The 25,802-nt window shown below is 43.7% G+C and overlaps 1 protein-coding gene across 3 annotated transcripts in view; it reads left to right on the plus strand.

Moving 5' to 3' along the window:
• Positions 1–25,802, plus strand: part of LRCH1 (leucine rich repeats and calponin homology domain containing 1) — a 633,328-nt gene that overhangs the window by 431,793 nt on the left and 175,733 nt on the right. For all 3 annotated transcript variants that reach the window (XM_085621846.1, XM_085621844.1, XM_085621845.1), the window contains exon 15: positions 6,208–6,280. In XM_085621846.1, the coding sequence (XP_085477972.1) occupies positions 6,208–6,280 (73 nt within the window). The remainder of the gene's footprint in view (positions 1–6,207; positions 6,281–25,802) is intronic.

Genomic DNA, 25,802 nt, shown 5'->3' on the forward strand with positions numbered 1-25,802 from the left:
TTGACCCACCCTAACAGATTGGGAAATTCTCATATAAGATATTAACCCCTTCGCTGCCAGGCATTTTTCCCCTCCTGTGCCACGCCCTTTTTTGGCTATTTGGGGTAGTGCGCGCTGAGGCCCTTGTAACTTTTTGACCACATAAGGTATCCATGCCAAATTTGCGTCCTTTTCTTCCAACATCATGGGGATTCTGAAGGTACTCAGGGTTTGTGGATTCCCCAGGAGGGGTCACAGAAATGAGCCAAAATACAGCAAAATGTAGTTTTTTTTGGGAAAATGGGAAAAACGGGCTGCAAATGAAAGCATCTGGGTTTTTCCCTGCAAGTGTTATTAAAAAAGGGTTTGTGGGGCTGAAATCACAATTTTCCCAGCTTTTAGGGGATACCAGACTTTTGTCAGAAACCCAACATTTTTTACACAGTTTTGGCATTATTCTGGGACATAGCCTTTTTTTGCTATTTTTTGTGCTTTCGACCTCCTTCCAGTTAATGGTAGAAATGGGTACAAAAGCAATAATGGATCCTGGAAAGCTATACATTTTAGAGAAGTAGACAAAATTCTGAATTCAGCAAGGGGTCATTTGTGTAGATCCATCAAGGTTTCTTTATAGAAACTAACAGTTAAATATAGGATAAATTGAAAATTTGTTGAAAAAAAGCGTCTTTTGTGTCAACGTTTTCACCTGTAACTTCTTCTAATTATGACTGCTCTTTGAAAGCAATATACCGTTACATCCGCTGGACATTACTGGTTGTGGGGATATATAGGACTTGTAGGTTCACCAAGAACCCGATGAACCCAGAGCCAAAAACTGAGCAGCAACTTGCAATGTTTTTTTATTATGTACCGGGTATAGTGCAATTATTCTGTAAAAATGTGTACATGGAAAAATCGGTATGAAAGACACCTATGTATTTCTGAAATGGGAACAAAATATAGAGTTTAGAAACAGTAGATATTTGCACATTTCCGAATTTGGGAATACTCATACTAGCATGAGAATTATCAGTCATTTTTTAGAATGACTTCTTTTTTTACACAATGTCTTTCATTTGGAAGGCAGAAATGCATCGAAAGTCAAAAGGTAATAACAGTTCCTTTACAAATCTGAATTACCCTAAGTCTCTTGATAAAAATGGTACCTCACTTGTAGGGGTAGGCATAGTGCCCATGGCAGGAAATGGCTCAAAACCCAACGTGAACACACCACATTTTCACAATGCAAAATTACCCTTTTTTAGCAAAGTGCCTAGCTGTAGTTTTTTAACCCTAGCTCTGCCGGCACCTAGGGAAACCTAGCAAACCTATAAATTTTTTGAAAACTAGACACCCAGGGGAATCCAGAATGGGGTGACTTGACTGCCTCCGACCAGGTTCTGTTACCCAGAATCCCTTGAAAATCTAAAAAATTGCCCAAAAAACACTTTTTCCCCACATTTATCTGGTGGAAAGTTCTGGAATCTGCGTGGATCCACAAATTTCCACCCACCCCGCGTTCCCCAAAGTCTTCCGAGAAATATGGTACCTCACTTGTGTGGGTCAGCCTAGTGCCCGCGACAGGAAACGGCACAAAACGTAACATGGACCCACCTCAATTTCGTAGCAAAAAATGACACTTTTTTGGCAAAGTGCCTAGCTGTAGTTTTTGAACCATAGCTCTGCTGGCACCTAGGGAAACCTAGTAAATCTATACATTTTTGAAAACTAGACACCCAGGGGAATCCAGGATGGGCTGACTTCGACTGCATCCCACCAGGTTCTGTTACCCAGAATCCCTTGCAAACCTCAAAAATTGCCAAAAAAACACATTTTCCCCATATTTCTGTGGTGGAAAGTTCTGGAATCTGCGTGGATCCACACATTTCCACAGGGGGGGCAGAAAGGCTGTAATGGTGGCGGGGGGTGGGGGCATTGGCGTGCCCATTTCGGGCAGCCTCCATCCTAAATAAAATCCATCACCCTAAAGAAAATTGCGCGAAAAAAATCCCTGGCGTCAAGTGGGCTTTCCGCCCCCCCCCCCGAAGGGGCAGATTAGGGGCCAATGCCCCATCTGCCCCCCAGGGGGGTAGAAAGGCTGTAATGATAGCAGGTGGGTGGGGGCATTGGCGTGCCCGTTTCGGGCAGCCCCCACCCTAAAAAAAATCTAAAAATAAATCCCTGGTGTTTAGTGGGCTTTCTGCCCCACCGAAGGGGCAGATTAGGGGCCAATGCCCCATCTGCCCCACGGGGGGGGGGCAGAAAGACTGTAGTATGGGCCTGCCCGTTTTGGGCAGCCCCCACCCCTATTTTTTAATTCCCTGGTTTCTAGTGGGCTTTTTGCCCCCCCGGGGGGGCAGATTGGGGGCTACTGCCCCCATCTGCCCCCCAGGGGCGGCAAAACGACTAAATTCGGCCAAAATTATTTGGGGGGAGCAAAGGCCCTTGCCCAAGGGGCCGCTCCCCCCTCCCTGGTGTCTAGTGGGTGGATCCCTGCTTGGGGATCGCCCTCCTGTGACGATCCCCAACGATACCTCTCCCGTCTTTCTACGTGCTCAGGGGGCTGAGATAGCCCCCTGAGCACGTAGAAAGTGAAACTGAAATGAGCCTCTTGGCTCATTTCAGTTTCACTTTCATTGTAATGACGTCGGCGCGACATGCGCGCCGATCGTCATTACACTGAAAGGGGGAGGGGGCCTCGGGAGCTGGGGAAGCTCTTCCCCAGCTCCCGAGGCTAATTTTAATTAAAGGGAATCCCTCTGGTGCCTGCACTAGAGGGATTCCCCAGGGAATGCCTCATGACGTGCTGGACTCCTCATGGGCACAGCGCGACTGTGCTCCATAACGAGTCCAGCACGTCATGGGCACAGAAGGGGTTAACAGAGGAGGCTATATAAGATTTGGAAAGGTATTTTGTGTACCATCCTGTTTCAAGGACAAAGCAAACAAAGAATGGGCCCATATTAAGCACAGGGATGGAACCAGAATCACCAAGAGAAGGCTTCAAACAAGGGTGTGACCAAAGAGAGCCACACTAAAACTGCCTTTTGTGAAAATGTAGCACTGCCTGCACACCAGCTCTCAGCATGTGCATGAAGAAAGGCAGGTATCTGGCTCCCCTTGACTGCACTGCCTGCGCACCCGTAGACAAGACCAAACCCGGTGTTAGAGCTGTCAGCTTTAGGATGGTCTTCCCCCAAACTTATTGCCTTGTTCCTCCATTTTTACTGATCTTGATTTTGCTGACATTAGGACCCTGCATACTTTACCACTGCTAACCAGTGCATGTGCTCACTCCTTAAACTATGGTAATATTGGCTTATCCCCAATTTGCATATTTAATTTACGTATAAATCCCTAGTAAAATGGTACTACATGTACCCAGGGACTGTAAACTAAATGCTGCTATTGGGCCTGTAGCAGTGGTTGTGCCACCCACTTAAGAAGCCCTTTAAACATATCCAAGGCCTGCCATTGCAGAGAATGTGTGCGGTGTTTAAACTGTCATTTCGACCTGGCAATTTTGCCAGGTCTGCACTTTCCTTTTAATACATACAAGTCGTCCCTAGGGTAGGCCCTAGACAGCCCAGAAGGTAGGGTGCAATGTTTATAAAAAATTGAACCTGCACTTTGAAGTTTTACATGTCCTAGTAGTAAAAAACTCCTACATTCTTTTTTCACTGCTGCTAGGCCTGTCTCTTCCATAGGATAACATTGGAGTTGCCTTATTACATTTTATAAATGTAATTTCCAAATTGTAAGACATAATTGGTTCATGTTTGGTGTCCCTGGAATCGTAACTTAAAATTCCAACTCATGGTGAAGTTGGATTTGAAATTACAGTTCTGAAAAGTGCACTATTAGAAAGTTGGCATTTTCTTGCCTTAGCCATTTGAAACCTGCAGCCTATGTCTGGTCACATGACTGAGTGCAGTTTGCAGTTGGGCTTTGTGTATTACTCCTAGACAGCCACACACAATGGGAGCTTAGGTGTGACTGGATGTACCATCACTGGCAGGATGGGAGGGAGGGGCTGAGCAAAGCCTCACTTTCACATGAAAAGGATTTGTACTGCTTCCACAAAAAGGGCTGCATGCCCCCTGTAGTTAGTCTGGAGCTAAGGCAGTGAAGGCAGGGCATCTGTGTACACCAAAGGCATGCCTTTAGAAGCTTCTCCCCACTTCAAAGGCACAACGGTGTATAAAAGAAGGACCTCATACACCACCACTTCTGGACCTGTGGATACTCTGCCAGGAAGAAGGACTGCTGTGCTGCTGACAGACTGCCACTCTGCTGGGCTCCTGCTTTGCTGTGCTGAACTGCTTCCCTCTTGACTGGGTGAGAAGGGCTGGATGAGAAGAACTGGACATGCATCTCTTGAACCCAGAGTAACTCCAAGGGCTAGTTGGCTGGCGGCCTGATCTGAAGCCCTATTAGCCACCTTACATCTGCACCTGGACTCTCCATCTGTGAGTCTACCCTGCCAAGTGGTGCCACCCCAGTCCTGGACCCTTGGAAGTGGGCTTAAGGTGCTTACCAGACTCTGTGGACCCTGAACAGGACAGACGCATAACTTCTGCTGTGTGGATTGGACCCATTGCAAAGACTTGCATTGCTGCCACAGCTCGTATTGCCTTCGCAGCCACCGCTGTGCGATGCATCCTCGGCTCAGGCCCTCACATCCCTCGTAGACAGCAGCCTTGATGACGACATCAGACTCCACATCGCAGCCTCAAAACTCTACGGAATCTGTGCATCACCCTGACTTCACACTGCATCCTCGACACTGGAATTCACATCACAAGTCCTATTAACTAGATCCTAGATGTGGAGGCACCAGGACCTCGCACTGCAGACTTGCTGCATCTCGGAACCACTGCATCGCTTCCGCCTCGTGTCTTCGACCCGGATCCACTCAATCCTCCACAAACCAGGATTTAAGGTCCTCATTCAGCAGGCCTAACTTAGTCCATGTAGCCGGCCTGTGCGCAATCATCATCGGCCTGAACTTGTGACTGTTTCCTGGTCCAGCGATGCCATATATCCACAGTTGGCGCTGTACGCCTTTTGTCTCTATTTTCTCTAAAAACTTTAAAATTCAATATTTCTGGTTCTACTAATTGGATTTGTGTCGCTTTGATCTTGTTTCAGTTATTAAAAATCGCTCTATTTTTCTAATACTGTTGTGGGCCCCTTTTGTGGTGTGTTTCACTATTTTACAATTTGAGGTGTTGAACAAATACTTTATACATTGCCTCTAAGTTAAGTCTGACTGCTCTGTGCCAAGCTACCCAAGGGTTGAGCACAGGTTGATTTATGGTATGCTTGTGACTTCACCCTGAGAAGAATTGTGGTTGCTGTTTAAGAAGGATTTCCCCCCCCCTCCCCCCCCCCCCCCCCCCAACCAGTAACCACATTTCTTATGCCCTGAAAATGCTTCTCTGCCAGGAGCAACATAGTATCAAAATGTGACGAATTTGCAGGCCCACTGACCACACAGTGCAACAGTAGTTGTAGATCAGAAGGTGTAAAATGTGTAAGCAACGTTGGTAGGCATGAACACGAAAGTTGTTGGTGCAGCAGGGCGTCTGAAGGTGCACTTGAAGAACTTAAGGAACTAAATTCAACAGAAATCTGGAGAGCATTGTTTCATGGTCCAGATGCCTATCTATCCAACACCATCCATCCACATTCATGTATTTATACATCAACCCATTCATTAACCCATGCATTCATCCATCCACTCACTCACTCACTCAAACAAAACTGTTGCTATAGAGATTCACCCATATTGATAATCCCATCCTTTATAAACCCACACTAATGCATTTGTCCATTTACTTTCTGTGCATGTACGCATGTTTGTATATTGTGCATCCCTGCCAGAATAGAATGGGTGGCTCTGTCCGCTTTTATTTATATGTTGTGTGACCTTCTTATAAAGGCACTATTCAAAAGTCAAACATATTGGCTCTGTTATTGCTTCTTAATTCATCCACCTAGTTCGTATAGGGTATGAAGTTTCATTTCAGTGAGAAAATGACCTATTTTTTCCACTCTGAACGCCTGCTCAATGTAAAGCCACTTCTTACGTAAATACACCTGCCCTGACTTGCTGTTTCATCGCCTCCGCCATGTCAAATATCCCTGGCAGTTGTTTGAATGTTTACAGCTGCTGCTCCACAGACATAACTTTTTTGTTTTTCTCTTTCCACATGAAACGCGCAGACTGAAGACAGCACGCCAACGATGTCCCCATCTGGGAACAGCACAACTCCTTTTGGACTCAAGCCAAGATCTGGTAAGTTAAGACTGCGAGTAACAACGCGGCGGAGGGGTGATGGGGGCGCGGGGTAGGACCTGCCATGGATCTAAAGATTTTAAAGCACGCTGACTGATGTCAACTCCGCTATATGTTTAGTCTCTTTAGCAGAAAAACGATGCACTTTAAGCGATTATTGCTTGCAACCCATTGTGTGTTGTCTCAAACATACACTGAGAGAGATCAACTGCCGAGGATCACAACCAAGTATGTTATAGCATTTTAACTATTGAAGAGGAAGCTGTTAGGACACGTGGAGGACTGAAAGGGGGAATTACGTGGACATTTCTGCCCACTCCAAAAAAAAAAAAGTTACCCATCAGCACTGGGTCAGTGTTAGACATCAACATTTCATACAGTTGAAAAACGATACTATATTACATTGGCGGCTGGCATCTATGGGGAGCGGTGGGTGGGCAAATGGAGGAGTGGGTAAAAATAAAAAACAAAAACACTTACCTGCGAGACGTCCGACTCGCTGCACGTCTTCCTCCTGCAGTGCGAGCCCTTGAGTAGTGGCTTAACCAATCCTGGCATTGCTTATGCTGTGAGAGCAATGCCCTGATTGGATGGAGCGGCCTCACTCGCTGCTCCCTAGAACACTGGAGCCCTGCACTTACACTAACAAAGCTGTCTTAAGGGTTATAGATTTCAAAGTGTGCATGTCTGGCTGGCCGTAGCAAGACGGCCGGCCCAATAAACATGCACACTTCGAAAAGTGCCGAAGCTGCCAACCCTCCTCCTTGCTGCTGTCACTTAGCAGCAGCCCCACCTCCATCTTGACACGAGCGTCAGGACTGGGTTATATTGCAAAAAAAATGGTAATAAACCAACTTTATTACCATTTTAGTTTTCAATTCTGGGGCATGGAAGGGCATTTTAACCAGTGGGGTGACGCTCCTCCTCTCAAACTGAGTAGCTATATTAGTGTTACACCAAATTATTGCCGTGTTATTAGAGTAGACAACACACTGTGTTAGTGTTCGAAACCAACACTGCATTAGTGTGACATATCAGTATTGCATTAGTGTCAGACAGAATCATTCCATTACTGTTAGACAAAACCTTGCTTAGTGTTATACCTTAACATTGCATTAGTGTTATACGTCTACGTTGTACTGCATTGGTTTTAGACAGTAGCTTTGCGCTGGTGGTACACACCATTATTGTGTAGCGTTGGATAGTAGCATTGCATTACTTTTAGACAACATCATTACATTAGTGTTTGACAAGAGCATTGCTTTACTGATATGCATTAATATTGCATCAGTGTTATACATCCTTATTGCATTGCATTCATATTACAGTGACAATCCATTAGGATTAAACAACAGCATTGCATTGTGCAAGACAACACAATTGCATTACTACTGGACAGCAGCTTTGTATATGAGCTGTGCAGCAGCATTGCAGAAGAGAAATTCAACCCTCTTGTATCTGCCCTCAATATTTTACTGGTCTTCGATTTCTTAATAAGCACCAACTTTCCTGATCTTCAAAGTTTCTTGTCTTAAACCATCTCATAAACGTAAAATGAAAGCCTAAAAAGCTAAAGAACTCCCAGTTGGTGCAGGCCTTTGTAAAATTATAGTTTTTCTAGGGTTTTTGAAAATACACCCAAGTTGTTTTGAGGTGTAGACCAGTTTGGAAACCGTTCCAGAGCTGTAATCCGTTTACCAAAGTTGATTACCATCCAGATGGTAGCATTGATGCTATGTAATCCCTGACAGTCAATCAATATATTCATGTTTAAGACTGGGCGTTCCGATAAGGGGGGGCTTTTAAATATGGAAAAAGCTAATCCATCCATGCCCGTATGATCACGGGTTAGGGAATTGATGCCAACTCAACAATTGTTTGTTTTTGAGCTATTGAGATGTATGGAATTTAGAAAACCTCTGATTGGAAAAGTTAACGTTTTCAAAACAGATACAAAGGGCACCAAGTAATAGGAATCTATAGTGTTCCAATCATATGTAAAAGCTAAGAGAGAGCTTTTTAATAATAATTAAGAGAAGTCAAGACGCCTATAGCTAAAATGAAGCTGTCTCAACAGCGAAAAAGAATTGACAGTGCATCATGAGATAAAACCTTTGGAGAATGTTAATAATGATGCTAAAATGGGCGATCTCTTAAAGTTTTAGACTACTCTAAATGTAAGTAATTTGATTTTAATTTAATTGTAATATCTGTCACTTGAGACCATTAAGTACAACATCCTTTGCAAAGTATTGATTGCATGCTGTGCATGTTTTGAAGCACCTTGTTCTTTTTGGGACATAAATGACACATCATTTACTTCAACTGAATGAAGTTAAGCCATGGATATTCATGTTGGGCCTCCAAACACTTCTCTTTGGAAGATGGCAACGCTTTTTCCCCCTCCTTAATTTTCGGAGCTAAATTACGTAAATATGCTTTGCAGTTTAGGGATCCTTTTAAATGCTGAATTACTTGGGAATTTTGTAAATCGGTGCTGTAGTTACCGCCTAATTATCTATTCAAGGTTCCCTATGCTTCCTATTGCATTTGTAATAATATAAAACATGTTTCTGTTATAGGTGCATGGAGGAGTGTTGATTTCATTAAGTGATTGATTGCTGTTTGATTGTCTGCTAACGAGATCAGACAGCATCTCCGGTTTTTGAAGTCACTACTTTCTTCACAAATTCTTGAATGGATTTTGTCTTAACTTTAGTGTTCCAGTGTTCAGTCACTATCGCCTCATGATTACCGTGATTGATACACTGATTATGGAACATACTTTCAGTCTGCGTGTGCTGGATCTCTTTACAGGCACAGTTTTGTAAAGCTTTGTGCACTTTGCAGTGCTTACAGCCATGACCGCTACTTTCAGAATGGTGGTGTTGGATCTGCTCAATCACAAAGGAATGACACTATAAAAATTAACAATAAGCAACTATTCTCTACTATTGACCCAAAGAGCCCAATAGGATAGAGTCTCATCTACAATCAGATTGAAACCCACATCTGAGGAAATGACAAATATTTGCAGTTATCTGTATTTGACAGGAATGGAGGGAGAGAAAAACATTGTGCCACATAAGCGTAAGTGAACGTAAAAAAATGTAAATATTTAGTGGACTGCAAAATTCGGTCTATATTATTCATTGGGAAAACACCAAAATGTGCATTGTCCATAGAGTTTAAGCGCTAATTACTCTTATAATAGTTTTATCGATGAGAGATTAATAGACAGAAATCAAAGCCCTAAATACACTACTTACACCATCAGCCACAAATTCATGCAGTTTTAAAACATCCATAGTCCCAGATTTTATCAAACCTGTGGTACTGCCTGAGACCAACAGGTATTGGAAACTGCACACCATATTCTCTGCCAACAATTTAATCCAAACATTATTCGTAATTAGAAATGCTGAGGCGGTGTGCACCGAGGTATCACCCTCTAAACCTGGGTGTATGAATAATATAATACTGTTGCACTTACCAAGCTGACAAATGTCCCTTGCAGTGCGCTGCTTTTAGTCCAAATGGAAAAATTTGATCCAAATTCAACAAAGTTGCTCCAACATGTCATTTATTTCAAGACATGGGTTGTTGTGTGAGGAGACAAGATGGCGACCGAGTAGCAGCTCCACGATTGAGCCCCGCCGTTCTGACCCCTAAGCAGACACTAAGAAGCTCCGATATGCTGCCGCATCCGCGCACAAGACGCTGAATCTAACCTGGTTCATAACTGCTAAATATTCCCCATCGCTTGGATCAGCAGGGCTGCCTTAGGATTACAGTGATATCTGTTTGGCTCGGAGATCGGAAAGGGCACTGAGAGACATCGACACGTCTGGCAGGATCACTGACGAAGAACTGCTCGGCTCTAGCATCCTCGTCCCGTATTGCCCTGCGGCGGCTCGCAACGACGCGCAACTTTGACGTAACTCTATACACTTTCCACCAGATCCTGATCAGTACAGGCACAGAGAGAAGTTCTCGGCATTGCAGCCGGTCCCAGCACAGAAACCGGGGACAGAGGATACGTTGTCCCCAGGATACAGAAGGCAAGCAAGTAAGGATGACGGGGCGGGGGGCGAAAACTGTCCAAAGTAAAAATAATGACAAGTCATCCCCTGTCGTATCAGAAGCTGCGGCTACACAGCCAAGTCACCCCGGAACATTCGAAATTCCTCAGAGACGCCTGGAAACTCGGGGGGCGAAAAGCAGGGTGCAGGTAGAAAGTGGGAACTCTGCAGACAGAACTGATCGAACGGCTAAGCAAGTAAAGAGACTGCAAATAAAAAAAAAAACAAGCCTGTTGCTATTACTCAAACGCTCAGCTCTCAGCCCCTAATATCTAATATCTTCTGCCCAATGGAGGGAAAAACTTAAAACGCCGAGCTTGCTGCAGGGCCTGCATCTGAGGGCCAGCTCACTTTAACCGAGTCTGGCAGACCCCCTGAAGGTGCCGGGGTGGCGCTACAAGACTCCGCAGACCCTCTGCCGATGGTCTCAGAAATCCTAGTCCCAACCTCAGTCTCTACAAACTCTGCACCGCAAGAAAATTCAGGTGTAGCCGGAGAGCTAGCTACAGATGCTGGATTAGAACAAGTAGAGAATGCCTCCCCAATGGATCTTTCAAACTTAGACATAAGTGCATCCGAAAATGAATCTACTGTCAAGGAGACATTAAATATGGAAGCCATGCTACAAGGGAACCCAGCCAGCGCAGCAAATCTACAGATAAAGACACCTGACAAAAGGGGAAAAATCCATTCCACAACATATGAATCTGAGATGTATGAGACTGGATTAACCACATCCAGTGATGGAGGGAGACATGACCGGGGAAGTAGCACGGACTCAGAGGCTTCATGGAAGATCGCAGCACAGAAGGAGAAGTCGTGGGGAAAAAAGAAAAGGCGAAGTAGACGCAAGAGTGGGGGGATAACGGATCAAGGAAGTAATGCTGAATTTTAGGTGGGACTATTCATCTTCTCAGTTAGTGACTCCTTCAGACTATACTGTATGTTCCGGTGGTAACCCTTTACCTAAAGGCGATTCGGGGGGTAATAACCCCGGAAACCCTGGAAACTCCAGAAGCAAGGAGGATCCCACTCTTGCAGACGTTTTACACTCAATCAAGAGCTTCCAAGAAGATGTTAAGCTGGACAATCGAAAAAATTGACAAGCTACACAAAAGCTACAAGGCGCAATAAGAAAGGTAGGTCGCACGTGCGCTGAAATTGCTGACAGAATGCCGTCAGTCGAAGTGCTCACGGAGAACCTTGAGAAAGACGTCTCCTCCTTGAAAGTACAGGGAGACGAGCATGAAGGTATAGTCAAGGACTTAATTCTGAAGATTGAGGAACAAGAAAATAGAATGCGACACAACAATCTTCGCTTCCTTGGGGTTCCGGAAGGAGTAGAAGGGAGCGACCACAGGGCCTATATGATCATGCTTCTCAAAGGCGCATTTCCCGAGATGCAATCCTGGGACTGGGATAAGGAGATACAGTGTGCTCATCGCTTCCCATTAACACCTTTCAAACGTCTCTTGTCCTCAGCGCAGTACCCTCGCACTATGTTAGTGTATTTCGGCAACTTTCTCCTTCGCCAAACCCTCTATGATTTAGCAAGACCAACAAGCAAGAGGGAATTCAATGCAGTTTCCTTTTTCACCATGCCGGACTTCGCTCATGCCACAGTTGAGCGAAGATGGAGGCTAAGGCAACTCTTTTCCCCTTTGCAACAAATAGGAGCAACTGTATATTTACAGAATCCAGCACGCCTAAAAGTTATTTACAAGGGAGCCGCGCGTAGTTTCACTTCTGAAGTCCAGGCCCAATCCTACTTGCAGGAGATTACAGAGTCAACAAGGGACACAACTAAACACTAAAAAGCTCAGCATTTAAGGATTCATGTTTCAAAAGGGCGCGGGGAGGGGAAATTTAGGGGACTTTTAGCATGATTAAATGAACACAAATGGTTTTCAGCACAGATAGAGCTTATAGTTTAGGACGGGGGTCAGATCGGGGGGGTCACGGGGCCCTGATTGGTCAGATGACATCACCCTGGCTCTGGCAGAGCCAGGTAGTCTCAGTGGTAGGTGGTGGGTGGGTTCCGGGTGGGGTGGGGTAGGGTCAGGGAGGGGGAAGGGGTTGGCACCAAGAGGGAGGACTCGAATTTCTTTTTTCTATTTGCTCTGTGGGTATGCGAACTGGAATAACTCTATAGAACGTAATGAGTAAATTACGTATAGCAACAATTAATGTGTGTGGCCTAAACGATCCTAAGAAATGCCGCAATACTGCGGTTGCACTTTCGATTACTTAGAGCGGATATCCTATGCTTGCAGGAAACGCATATCGATAGAACACAGATGCACCTTCTAGACTCGCTTGGTTTTACAGTGATAGGGACAACACCACAAAGTGCCAGGGCACGTGGGAGTGGTAATATTATTAGCTAAATGCTCGCTTTAATTTATACGTACATTAGCTGATCAAAATGGGAGGTGGGTTATTATGGAATGGCATTGGGAAAATGGAGATTAACTTACTATATGCACTGTTTATGGTAGTATCGTTGATGACCCTGCAATCTTTGATTATTTGAATAATGAATTGGCTGAGTGGTCTCTACCTATTATCATTTGTGGCGATTTTAATATAAATCGGCCCGCTAATCAGAATATAACTTTGGATAAAAATTGGAGCTATAGTGGTCGGAATCCTAAGGTCTTCAAAGCTCTAAGGATTTTGTCGGGAACAGGCACTCACTGATATTTGGCACTCAAAACATCCCACTGATTATTGCCACACCTTCTATTCTTTTCCACATAATAAGCTTGTGAGATTAAATTGTATCTTTACATCTCACTCTATTCTTCACTTGTGCACAATAGAAAAGACCCCGCCCATTGTGGCAGATCATAGTCCCCTATTACTGGAAATAAGAGGGGTAACAGTGGTCAATAGAGATATTACTAGCTGGACTTTCGAACGATCGTTACTTCTAAATGATGAATACTGTAAACATATGAGGCACTGAATCCCTCAATTTATCAAGGAAAATCTAGTCAGTACTGGGATTGAAGTGGTTTGGGATGCACTTAAAGCTGCAATATGAGGAGAGACACTGAGTTTTTAGCTTGCCTTAAATAGGGAAAAACATCACCTTCTGGATAATCTGCAAACCCGACTGGCCGCTGCAGAAGAAAACGTAATCACTGCGCTCAGGGACGGCGACGACCCTGCAAATGCACTTGTAAAAATAATGTCAGCCAAATCAGCGGTCATGGAATTAATCGCTAAAAGGGCTGCAGATAGATTGGAGATTTGGAGAAAGGAAGCGTATGAATGTAGCGAGCAGGTCGGACATCACCTCGCGATTAGGGCAAGACAAAAGGCCACACGGAATATTATTACTGCAGTAGAAGACTCCCCCCAGGCAATACTCTCAGATTCAGAAGGTATTCGTGAAGAGTTTCTTACCTACTATCAAGATTTATATCATGAAACCACCAAAGCTCATCTAAATGATATCACGACTTACTTAAGCAAAATTCCATTAGAGCAGTTATCTCAAGATGGCCAGGCTCAACTTGAAAAGCCTCCTCAATGGGTGGACGCTCTGCTCTGCATCAATAGCCTCCCTAATGGTAAAGCCACTGGCTTAGACAAAATCCCAGCTGAATACTATAAAAAAACTCTCCACTGAATTAAGAGGCCATACTACATTTTTTCATACATGTTTTTAAGGGGGGAGACCACCTGAATCATGGTCGCAAGCTAAAATAATCGTTTTTATGAAAAAGCATAAATCCGCTTTGGATCCCGCCTCTTATCGCCCTATAACACTGATAAATGCGGATAGTAAAATTTACTCCAAAACTCTAGTGGTTCGATTAGCAGGGGTAGTACATAAAGTTATATCACCTAGGCAACGTGGATTCATCCCTGGATGTAGTACCGTAGATCATATCAGGAGAACTATCTCACTCTCCGATGCAGCCCATATTACTAGAGACCCAATAGCACTCATTTTACTTGACGCTGAGAAGGCCTTTGACAGGGTCTCCTGGCCGTTTTTATGGGAGTTCCTGTCAAGGGTTAGGATAGGCCAACGATTTATACAGGCATTCAAGATGCTATATTTTCAACCCACCGCAAAACTATTTTTAAATGGCGCACTTACTGATACTTTCAAAATAACTAGAGGTACCCGCCAGGGATGTCTGAGCTCACCGCTCCTGTTTGCCTTATATATCGACCCCTTCTTACGAGTGCTGGAAGCCAATCAAAGGATTAGCTCTATTATCACCCACGGCTGGGAAATGAAGGTATTGGCATATGCTGACGACATTGCTATAGTAACTTCTAATCCTGAAACATCTATGGCAGAGGTTGAAGTAGAGGTGGCTAGATATGGACTTCTATCAGGATATTACCTTAACAGATATTAAACCCAGATTATCTGCAAGAATGTCAGTATGGGTGAAGACACCAGGCAGGTAGAAAGGGCTACATATCTGGGAGTATATATTATGTCCAGTGTTGAAAAGATAGTCGACTGCAATATTGACCCTCTGATAGTTAAAATTAAACCTGAATTAACCCGACTACACAATCTGCATCTTTCGATAATTGGCAGATGCAATATAATTAACATGCTTTTTATCCCTAAGTTTTTGTACCTTATAAGAGCCATCCCGCTAGAATTTAGTATCAATTGCTTGAAAAGGATCGAAGATCTGTTTTCTCGATTTGTTTGGGCCTATGACAAACCTAGAAGAGCATATACGTTTCTTTCCTTACTAAAGGACGGGGGCGGACTGGCTCTTCCAAATATCAGACTTTACTATTGGGCAACCACTCTTTTGCACAACCTCACTCTTTTTTCTGACAAGCCAATAGATAACCTTCTGGTAAACATACCTACACCTATTGAACTCCTAATGGGCAAAGATGCTTGGGGATGGACTTGGAGGTTTCTGAATGATTCTCATTATAAGAAGGTACGTTTTAAGACGTTGGCTGTTGGTTATAAAGCCATGAAAGCGGTCCATAAAATGTTAGGACTGGGTCGTTTGAATCATTATACACCGATTTATAACAACTCTAATCTACCCGAAATTTTTAAAGACCCAATAATCAAAAAATGGTAAGATAAAGGCCTGTCCAAACTCGGTGATTTTTATTCCCTTTCCGATAAATTTTTTTTTTTAAATCTGAAAGAACAATATGAATTAGATTGGACGAATTTTTACAAGTATTTGCAAGTATGTAACTTCTTTTTTTTTTTTTGTAAAGCTTTTTATTAATCCGCACCAGCATATCAGTCACATTACAGAGGAGTAAGAAAGGGATCACAAGTTGACAGTAGGTTACATCAGGTAGTACAAAAATGTCATTTAGAAGGTCTAGGATGAGGGGGGGTCATCTCCAAAGGGGGAGAAAGGTGGCTGACATATATCTCCACGATATGAATTCCACATGCCCCACACACGAGCCCACTTCTTAGGGCAACCACGGGCCACATATACAGCTTTTTCTCTGAACATAGACCAGTAGAAGTCTTTCTCCCAGTCGCCCAAAGTACGTGACTTCTTAAGTAAGAAATGTGGCGGCCCATTATGATTCACTAATAACCCTACTAGAGACAGAATCATCCATCTATCGGAGCTGTGTATAATTCTCTTAATTTTTTAATGCCGGATGACTTGGGCTTCATCTTCTTTAATGGTCGGGATTCTGGAGTTTCAATGGGCGAAAAAGACACAGAGACCTAGGCTTTGATACGGTTGAGGTTCAACCTTTTTGCGCTTTACGCGTTGTTTACCAGGTTTACCTCGGCCCTCCTCATTGTTAATTTTTTTAGCACGTTTTATCTCGTAATTTTTGTTTAACCTTTTTGCTTTTTACACGTTGTTTACTAGTTTTACCTCTGCTTTCTGCATGGTTAATTTTTTTAGCACGTTTTATCATGAATTTTTGTTTATTGACTTCCAGCACACTGAGCGAGCGCTTTTTATTCACGATTAAAGACAACTGAGGATAGTCCATCACACAAGTGTACACATATGCATGCTCACTGGAGACACCTGTTCAGAGCACTAGCGATTCACATTAACACATGATTATAGTTCTTTTGAGAACGTTGGTGCCTCATTTCGCCATTCATTTCTTTCCAGAGATAACCCCCTGACGAAGGGCAGGATAGTGCCTGAAATGCATTGGGGCTAAACAAACATATGTTGGTGTTTCTCAAGCATTTTATCATGGATTGATATATGAGAGAAATATACTTCATGAATTAATGAAAGTACTACGACCCATGTCTTGAAATAAATGACATGTTGGAGCAACTTTTTTGAATTTGGATCAAATTTTTCCATTTGGATTTAAGGCAGTGCGCTGCGAGGGACATTTGCCAGCTTGGCAAGTGCAGCAGTACTGCCTGAGACACATTTAATACCATAATGCAGTCATGTTTCTAGGTCGATTTAGCTACATTAGTGACAGTGGCAGAACGCCATTTTTCAGCAATCAAAAGTCGTGCCTATTAGAACCCAATAGACACCAGATTCTGAATGGCGTACTCTATTATAATCCCCCTACAATGGCAATCTAACAGGTCTGCTAAGGGATCTAATTAATTCATTCTATGAGAGTCACGTTACATTAGGTATATAGCTAAATCCTCATCCGGATTTTCATTTTGTATTCCAGGGTGGGGTGGTGGGGTGGTTCACTTTGTCCTTAACCTGTGAAATAAATACCCTGTGAGCCACTGCCAAATTGCTATATCAAAAACAAGAAAAGACAATTGATATAGCATCGGAAAGATATATATATTTTTTAAAGTAACCTCTCTAATTTTTTCTCCAACCCATGCTCAGCCCTTTTTCCATAATGGAATACATCCTTCTCACAAAGGTTTCAGCCTCTTGTCCCAGCTCCCATACCCGTGGCATATCACACACAGGGTTTCATCTTTTTAATGTGTTTAGGCATTTTTAAACATGAATACATAGCTAAGTAGGGCAGTATCTGCAAAAATCTTTTCTAGAAAGACAGTACTAGACTGAAAATGACACCAATGACTACCAGCTGTTGGATGATCTGTGCGAGGGCAGTGTCCTGAATTTAAGGTGAGACCAGCCCCGTTCACTCAGGCCACCACACAGTTGACTTTGGGTGGTACGGTGGACCAATTCTTACTTTAATAAGTTAGATAACCAAGTTACTAAAGGTTATCAAATTATGGGAAACAGATAAATGCCTAAAAATAGATGCAGACCAACCATTTTCATCAGATTTACATGCCCAACCACCAAAAGTGGAATGTGCCACCAAACATCGTAATTATAATTGGTTTTCTGCAGCAGTTAACCATAATTCAGGCTATTCATATTAATATATTTATCTGAACCCAGATGCATGGCTACCTGATGTGGGGCATTAATACATTCAACTATGTACTCTCTGGATTCTAAAAAAGAGAGGAATTAATATTTAATAAGGGAATATTTTAGTATTATTAAAATAATTAGGTTTAAAAAATAGTGACATCGCCCATTTAGGGTCTTATTTTGGTGTACCCTCTTAAATATGGAGCTAGCTCTAAACACAGGGCTGTTTATAATGGGTCTTGTTAAAGGCTCTAGAGAACATGAAAAAAGGGGGCACCGTCCTGAAGGTACCCTCTCTCGATACCAGATCTATGTACATTTTCACCGTTCATGATTCATTCTGTCTTGGTTCCTTATTACAGAGACATGAATAACCAGATGAGCTGGGGTGGGAACACTCTTCATTTCCTTTCGACATTCTGCAGGGGATTTTCATTTCCCTAAGCCAAAAGCTTCCTTTGCACATAGGAAAAGGACAGCCAAGAGAGTCAAAATACCTTGGTCATAATCCACTGGCTCCAATGGCTGTGTGTGGCTAGAGGTCTGCTGGGAATAAGGGCAGCTTGATTAGGAAGGATGAGCCAACAGAATATGGCAGAAAGTTTGATAACAAAACTTTTCATCAATTTTTTATAATCTGCTTTTAGCAGATTTATAGGTTGGTATGGTCCACAGAGCTCCATATCCCTTGCAGACGGGTACTCCCTTTCATCAGTCCACTATACAACAAGCATTGGCATAGCCAATAGGTCTCGCTTTTGGGACCTTATAAGTATATTTACTTTTGCTATATTCGCGGCACGTAAAGCGCGGGTGCCGCGATTATAGCAAAAGTAAAGAAATAGAAAAAAACATCTATTTCTTTTCTTTTGCTATAATCGCGGCACCCACGCTTTACGTGCCGCGATTATAGCAAAAGTAAACATACTTATAAGGTCCCAAAAGCGAGACCTATTGGCTATGCCAATGCTTGTATCTCTCTGATGTCAATAATATATTCCAAAATTGTAATATTGACAGCGTGGAAATATAATATTAGGCTGTAAGTTTTGTCTGCATCCTTATCACCTGTGTCATGGAAAACTTTGGCAAATTCTGTACTTTAAAAAAAAAAAATGGCCTTCAATACCATCCCAATTCTGCATTCCACTCATAAATAAGAATAAAGGATGTATGGATTCTTCCCTGCTTTAAATGAGGCAGAGATTGGAGTTGGATGCAAAGATTAAGGTGACAACACTGTTGCTATTGGTTATCTTTAAACCTATATCGCACTTCAGTTTAGTGGACTGACTGAGAGCACAGTATGTTTGTTTTTTGTGCAGTTTCATTTAGCGCTAACTCGACCCGTAGGTATGGGAGCGCTTTAAATGAGCATCAATTAGTCTTTACACAAGGACACATTCATTTTTGTAAACACAGGGAGATTAAGAGGATGTGGTCCGTCGGCTTAAACTGCCGACTTTAGTGCAGGAAACCAGGGTTCGAGCCTCGAGGTCGCATCCACATCCTGTGATTCTGGGCAAATCACTTAATCTCCTCGTGCCTGAATGTGTAATGTAAATACGGTGCTCATGTAAAGCGCTCCAATACCTTGGGTCGAGTTCACGCTATATAAATATGCCCAAAAAAAAGTGTTTTGCCCAGAATCACAGGATGTTGAGTCGACGCCGAGACTCAAACCGGTTTCCCCAGTTCCAACGTCGGAAGCTCTGGTCGTTAGGCCACAGCTTTAACATACACACTTCCCCCCAGACTGGGAGGAGGTAGGGCAGGGGATGTGTATAAATGTCCACTTAGCTAATTCGCTGCCTCGGTCTTTACAGGGTCTGGCTCTATTAACCTGCCAGCGTCATTGAAGGTTTATTGACAAACAGCTGTGAGAGTGTTTAGCGCGGGCTAGGAGTTGCTAGTGAGCTCAGAGGAACACGCGGGTAATGTCCCACAGAGAAGGGCGTGGAGGTGCCGATTTTGAGTCTGGTCTGCTGCTGCAATATTCTGCCGACTCCAACTGAGCTAAGCTGATGGGAAATAGCATTATCCTTTTTGTGTGGACTCTGTCTGCTTCTGTTGTGCTCCATCGAGTACGCCAAGTTGTGAATGAAACTCACTGGGCGGGATACAATTGTGCAGAAAAACACAAAATTAAAGCAAATGGAGACTTGCACCCAGGGCTTTAAGTGGGTCGGGTCCTCCCGCTACTCTGCACTGCCAGTTTGTAAATGGGGGATTTGGAAGTGCAAACTAGTGCTTTGCAGGCCTCCAAATACAGTGCTTGTGCCCCAGGCGCGCGCGCCATTTGGCAGCCTGCATGATCACTTTCGGGTGCTTAGATGTTCTCAGTGGCCGCGCGGCTCACTGAGAACATCAAAGCGGCCGAAAGCGATCATGCAGGCTGCCAAATGGTGCGCGCGCCCGGTGCACAAGCACTGTATTTGGAGGCCTGCAAAGCACTAGTTTGCACTTCCAAATCCCCCATTTACAAAAGCTCTCGCGAGAGCAGCGCTAAAGCGCTGGCTCAGGCGAGACCTAAAAAGCTAGCGTTCTGATTATTGAAATAATGTATTACATATTTGACTGTGAAGTCCTTCGTCCCCAGGGGACTTTGTTGAGTTCCACAATAGTTACCCAGGCCTCATCACAGCTCAGTGGCACCTCTAGCGAGTTACCTGCTCTTCCCACGCAAGTCAGTCAAGATTTACGCAGATTGGTATTCCGGAACATCAGACACTCCAGCTTATTGAAAAGCGAGGATGGATCGACTTGGAGAGCCTACAAGTTTGAAATGGATGATCCTAGACCTCAATTCAGTGAACAAATCAATTTAAACTGATGCAAATTAACCTCATTGGTGAAAGCACAAGGAGGACAGTGGTACTTGGAGGCTGTTCTGAAGAAAGAAGACTTGGTTTGATAAGCTCATTTTTGATGTGGAGGGGCAAATTTAGGGAGATTTAAGTGGAAGAGTTGAAGAAAGGGGAACGTTTTAGGTAGATTTCGATCCAGAGTCACTATTTTGTTTTGTTTCTTTGAAGGGCCCTTGTTATGTATGTCTGTTTTTCTCGAGGCATTAAAGCCTTTAAAGTTTAACAGTGGTTCCATTAGCTAGGTGTACAAAGAGGACTATCTAAAGACTCTCCTGGTGGCATGGACACCGTAAGCTTCCATGGATGGGGTCAATGTTGGGATTACTCTGGGTTTGTAATGGTGCAAGATGGCGGTTGTTGTGCTTTTGTCAGACAGTAGAAGTATAGTACCTGCATTCCTGAGCTTGGAGGGTGTAATCCTAGACATGAAAAGTGCACCAGAAGTAAGCAGTACAAAAATGTGATTGTGCGCCCCAAACTCGCACAATTCACAAAAAGGTGTGTTTAATTGGAGTGGGCCTGCTGCACTGTGCACAGTTGCACCACCAGCTCTACCCATCTGCATACCCATTCACCTATTGTCAGAGGGACTGCCATTTGCGCTGGAGGTAGAAACCATGTTGCAGAGCCAGCTAAAATCCACAGGACAGATCTTAAAGGGCAAAGCTAACAGACCTCAACAAAGTCCAGAGAACGGATTTCACAACTGTTTAAATGTCAGAATACGTTCGTGAAGACCATCCAAAAAATCTATTTGAGAAAGTGATAATATAGAGCTTCTGATCACACAGGAAGTGAATCCCAAATGCATAACTGCTCATCTTCCAATATAAATTTCCTCAGGAATGGCCCACAGTCCATATATTGATGGTCTTGGTTGGTAAACAAATCGCCTAATCTAATTAATATCTAAAGCAAGATCATCACATTGTGATTCAGTGAGATCCGGAGATTTGGGTAGGCACGCTGCGCCCAATAGTTCTTTATCAAGCTTGAACGATGTTTTTGCATTGCTCTATGCCTTCAAAATAGTAGAGGTCACGTGCTCCGCACGCGCAGCTGTTGCAGGGATTCTGCTCATGCACAGAACTATGCGCAGGAAACCAGGACCTCAGTGAATTGTGGTGTTCCAAGAACTCACCTCAGAACCCAGAACCCCTATCCGACCAGCATCAGTGTCCCATTCGTTAATCGTATTTATCTCGGCGGTCCTAATGTATAGACAACCCAGAACAAGCGACTTAGTGTATTCTCAGGAATGGTGGGAATCAGAAATACCTGTTTGGTATTATTCTCATATCAGTCCACAACAAGAGTAAACAGAGGCACGGTAAAGTTTAAAGAGTTTATTTTATAAACCTCGTGTCCTAAGATGCAGGACTTTGGCTTACATAAGCAGACAAATGATTAAAATCAAAACCATCAGCATTGTTACAATACCATAAAAAATGAAAGGAGAGATCATATTACAAATGACAGTGGAATACAGCCACCTTCCTTTCGCTAGTAAACTAATATTATTATATTAATAAAAGGTCTCTAGGCTTGAATGGGGAACCCCATACCGTAAAGATCAGCTTAGTTGAATCACATCACAGGATCAGGTGTGCACTGCTCCTGGGAAAGCTCTTCTTCAGAATGTGTGTGTCAAACATGCAGCCTGCAATATTAAAAGCGCTCGACTCTCAGGTATTTGCAGCTGTGTGCGTGTTATGGCTAAATAGTGGGCCGATTAACCTGAACCCAAAAACATGCACCGTCTAGCGACCCAGACTGTTTCTTTACACAATGTTCAGACCAAGGTCGCGGCTCACGGCTAGGGATGTGAAGAAAAGGCGAGCAAGCATTTTTCAAATAATAACCTGTAACTGCAGTGTCGTTTGCAAAAGCAGCAAAAGTGGCAAGATGGCTTTCTACATCTAACGCGGTTATGCTAACTTAGTATGTATATAAATTGCAGCCCTCACTACACAGCTTTACAAAGTGTGTGGTAGTTTCTTTTTGCCATCTTATAGGCTAATTTTGTGTCTGGGGCATAGTTCTTTCTCCAGCGTCTCTCAGACTCTGTGCATTTACTTTTCTCCACTTTTAAACTCTCAGAAAACCAAGTGGCCGGTGATTGTTCACCTTCTTAGCTGAAAATGGGAGACAAACATCAATGGAATTGAGTATCCAATTATGTATGGCATCCACGTCTGTTACCGAAATGTGGCTGGGTATGGGGGTACTCTCAGATAGGATCTTATTAAAGGTTTCAATATTTAGTTTGCCTCAGTTCCTTGAATTTGGCTTATAGCCAGACACGTTGAGGACTGGGCTCGAATAGACTTTATTGACCCGAAAGCCCACCAGGAAATGATCAGATCAGAGAACTGGAAGTGCTGGGAGGCAGCTGATGTTGAAGATAGGGTCCAATAAATGGCCAGCGGCGTGAGTGCAACCCAAATTACGCAGCAGATTATTCATAGCTGCTAGATCAAAGATGAGTGCAGCACTAGTGGCACATGCCGGGTCATCAAAGTGAAGATTGAGATCACCCAAAATGGTGAAATTATCAGCGTCTAGGAGACGGGATTTACAAAATCTACTTTTATTGGACTGAGAAACACTATTAAGTAATGCATTTACTCTGCATTGGCTTGTTTGTGATAGCAAGGTTAGAGCTGTCAAGTACATCTGTATACGTTAGATATCCAGAAGTGGAGGTTTATACTTAAAATGTCATATAACGCACAGCTTGTAAAACACAGTGTATTTCCAGCATCTGTTACCCTTTAATTAGATTTTTTTCTAAATTTTCCACTACAGGTTTAATTGTATGTTTTCAAAGTATCGTCACTTGTAGCTCTTACAAGAAGCAGCTGATTCCGCTGTATCTGATTTCAAGAAATTGTAGTGCAAGACATTTTCTAAAATGTGCCGATCAGTGAATAATTTGAATATTCCTCAGCATTTCACATTATGCAGCAATGTCTGTATGACTGGTTGTTTTAGAAGAGGAGTTGCATTTTTACAGTGTCCTTACAGGCTGTATTGTTGGGTAATAAATGCTCCTGCCAGGGAGTAAAACCGGGCAGTGAAGAATTTCAATAGAGAATCAATCAATCCGGGGGTTTATAGAGCGCGCTACTCACCCGTGAGGATCTCAGGGCGCTAGGGGGGGAGGGCAGCAGCTCCGGATCAGTCGAAGAGCCAGGTCTTGAGGTCCTTCCTGAAAGTGTGCAGTGTCGTGGAGTGTCTGATGTTCTCAGGGAGCTGGTTCCAGGTCTTGGCTGTGGTGTAGGAGAAGGCTCTCCCGCCTGTTCTGCTTCTGCGGATGCGGGGGACCTCTGCTAGGGCGAGGTCGGCGGAGCGGAGTTTCCTCTTGGGTATGTGGAAGGATACTGGCTCGTGGAGAATGGCTCTCCATCTGGAATGAGAGCAGGAAGAGGCAAGAGTGAAAGTGGAGGTGGATTTGGGGGTAGGAACTTGGGCATTTGTGTTTGTGGGATGTGGCGCCAATCCTCCCATAATGCATCATGGTGGAAAACCGAACAAGGTGTTATGCGTATCACCGGTTCAGACAACTGGTGTAGGACGTCCTTTCTGCTCATAGGAAGTCATTTTAAATATCTCACATAGTGTGATTCTCTCTTTCGCATATTGCACCAGTACTCCCTTAAAGCATTATGGTCGAAAGCAGATCAAGGGTACTTTTATTTTGGTTATCTTTGCTGTCTGATGCTCTCTCATCCATGCTAGAAACCTACTGCCACGTTTCATTTGATGGCATAGTTTGCATTTACATGTGACTTTTAAACTTCTGTGTAGATCGATGGTTCAATGTCTTTCACTACTAATTTGAATATCTCTATTATGTCTCCCTTACTACTTACAATTTTTATTTAGGTGAAGTTTATCTCTTTAAACTTCTCACTTCTGAACATTTCAAGTGGTCTTGTCTATATTATTTGAGTGGCTTGTCATTTTGACCTGGGGACAAAACTCAAAAAACCTCATCAGTGATTTATATTATCATGTCATCAGGGGAAGTAACCTTCATGTACAGCTTCGTGTCATCTGCATATTGATAGGCAGTCTGATAATTTCCTATAAGGGGTCCTGTTAAAGACTGAAGAGTGATGGGGCTAGAACAAAGACTTTGTAACTGAAGTCCATGTGATCCTTTAGAGTGAGAATGAGTGTTTTATGATTGACCATGTCAACAGCCGCGGAGAGGACAAGTAAGATTAAGTGGCAGAAGTTTTCTTTGTTAGGATGCGCAGTACTTCATCAACTTAAGAGTGGTTTCAGTGCTGCATCCACCCTTAAAACCAGACTGCACCAGATCCAGGAGCTTGTTCCCACAAAGTCATTAATTGGATTGCTAACATAGCTTTACAGTATTTTAGCAAAGAAGGGGGATCTCGAAACTGGAGAGAAGTTGTTGAGGTCATATAAGATGATTTTCTTACTACCTTTACGATTTGAATGAGCACGAACGAGCACATGTCAAGGGGGAGGAGCGAGCCGAGAGCCGCGTCCCGGGTGATAGAGGAAACGCCGAAAAGGAGAGATGCTGACAAGCACCAGGATGCATTTGGGCACCTGGACTTGGTCCCGCAGACCTGTGGATTGACAAAATCATGGCTAAACTTGCCAAGAGGTGCTCAGGTGGCCGCGGACTGCTGCTGCCAGAGTTGCTGATTTCTCCGCTGATTGCCCCATGGACCGCTCTACTTCCCTTTGCTCCTACTGTCTGTGGTCAATAGGACGCCATAATGAGCCACCTCCATTGCCGTTACTGCTGCCTGTGATTTCAGGCAGCTATAGTTGCCGGCTGCCTTCGTTGCCCATAGCCCACAGCTTGCAATGCAAACCTAGTAGTAGCAGGTGCAGGGGCAGTGAGTTGTCTTCCAAAGGGCTTCAAGAGGCAGAGAGAGAAAGTGGGAAGCAGTGTAAGCATTGAAATCTATGACAAATCCCATGGTAATTTCTTCAATTTGGGATCTAAGGACTGCTGTGGATTATCGGAGGCTGAGCGGGGGGCAAGCAATAGGCCACGTTGCCTTTAGCGCGGAAGTGGCCGGCACTCAGGCTGGTGCAGCTTGCGCTCCACTGAAGGGCCGGCAAGCCCACCCCATCCCTCAACCAGTATCAGTACCTTTGCTCACAATCAAACCCAATCTAACTTTGGAACCTTCAAGGCCACTTGCTGATTCCTGACATGGCGCCAGCCCAACCCAAGAGTAATTGAGCATTT

This window comes from Triturus cristatus, chromosome 8 (assembly GCF_964204655.1).
Source record: "Triturus cristatus chromosome 8, aTriCri1.1, whole genome shotgun sequence".
Lineage (NCBI taxonomy): Eukaryota > Metazoa > Chordata > Amphibia > Caudata > Salamandridae > Triturus > Triturus cristatus.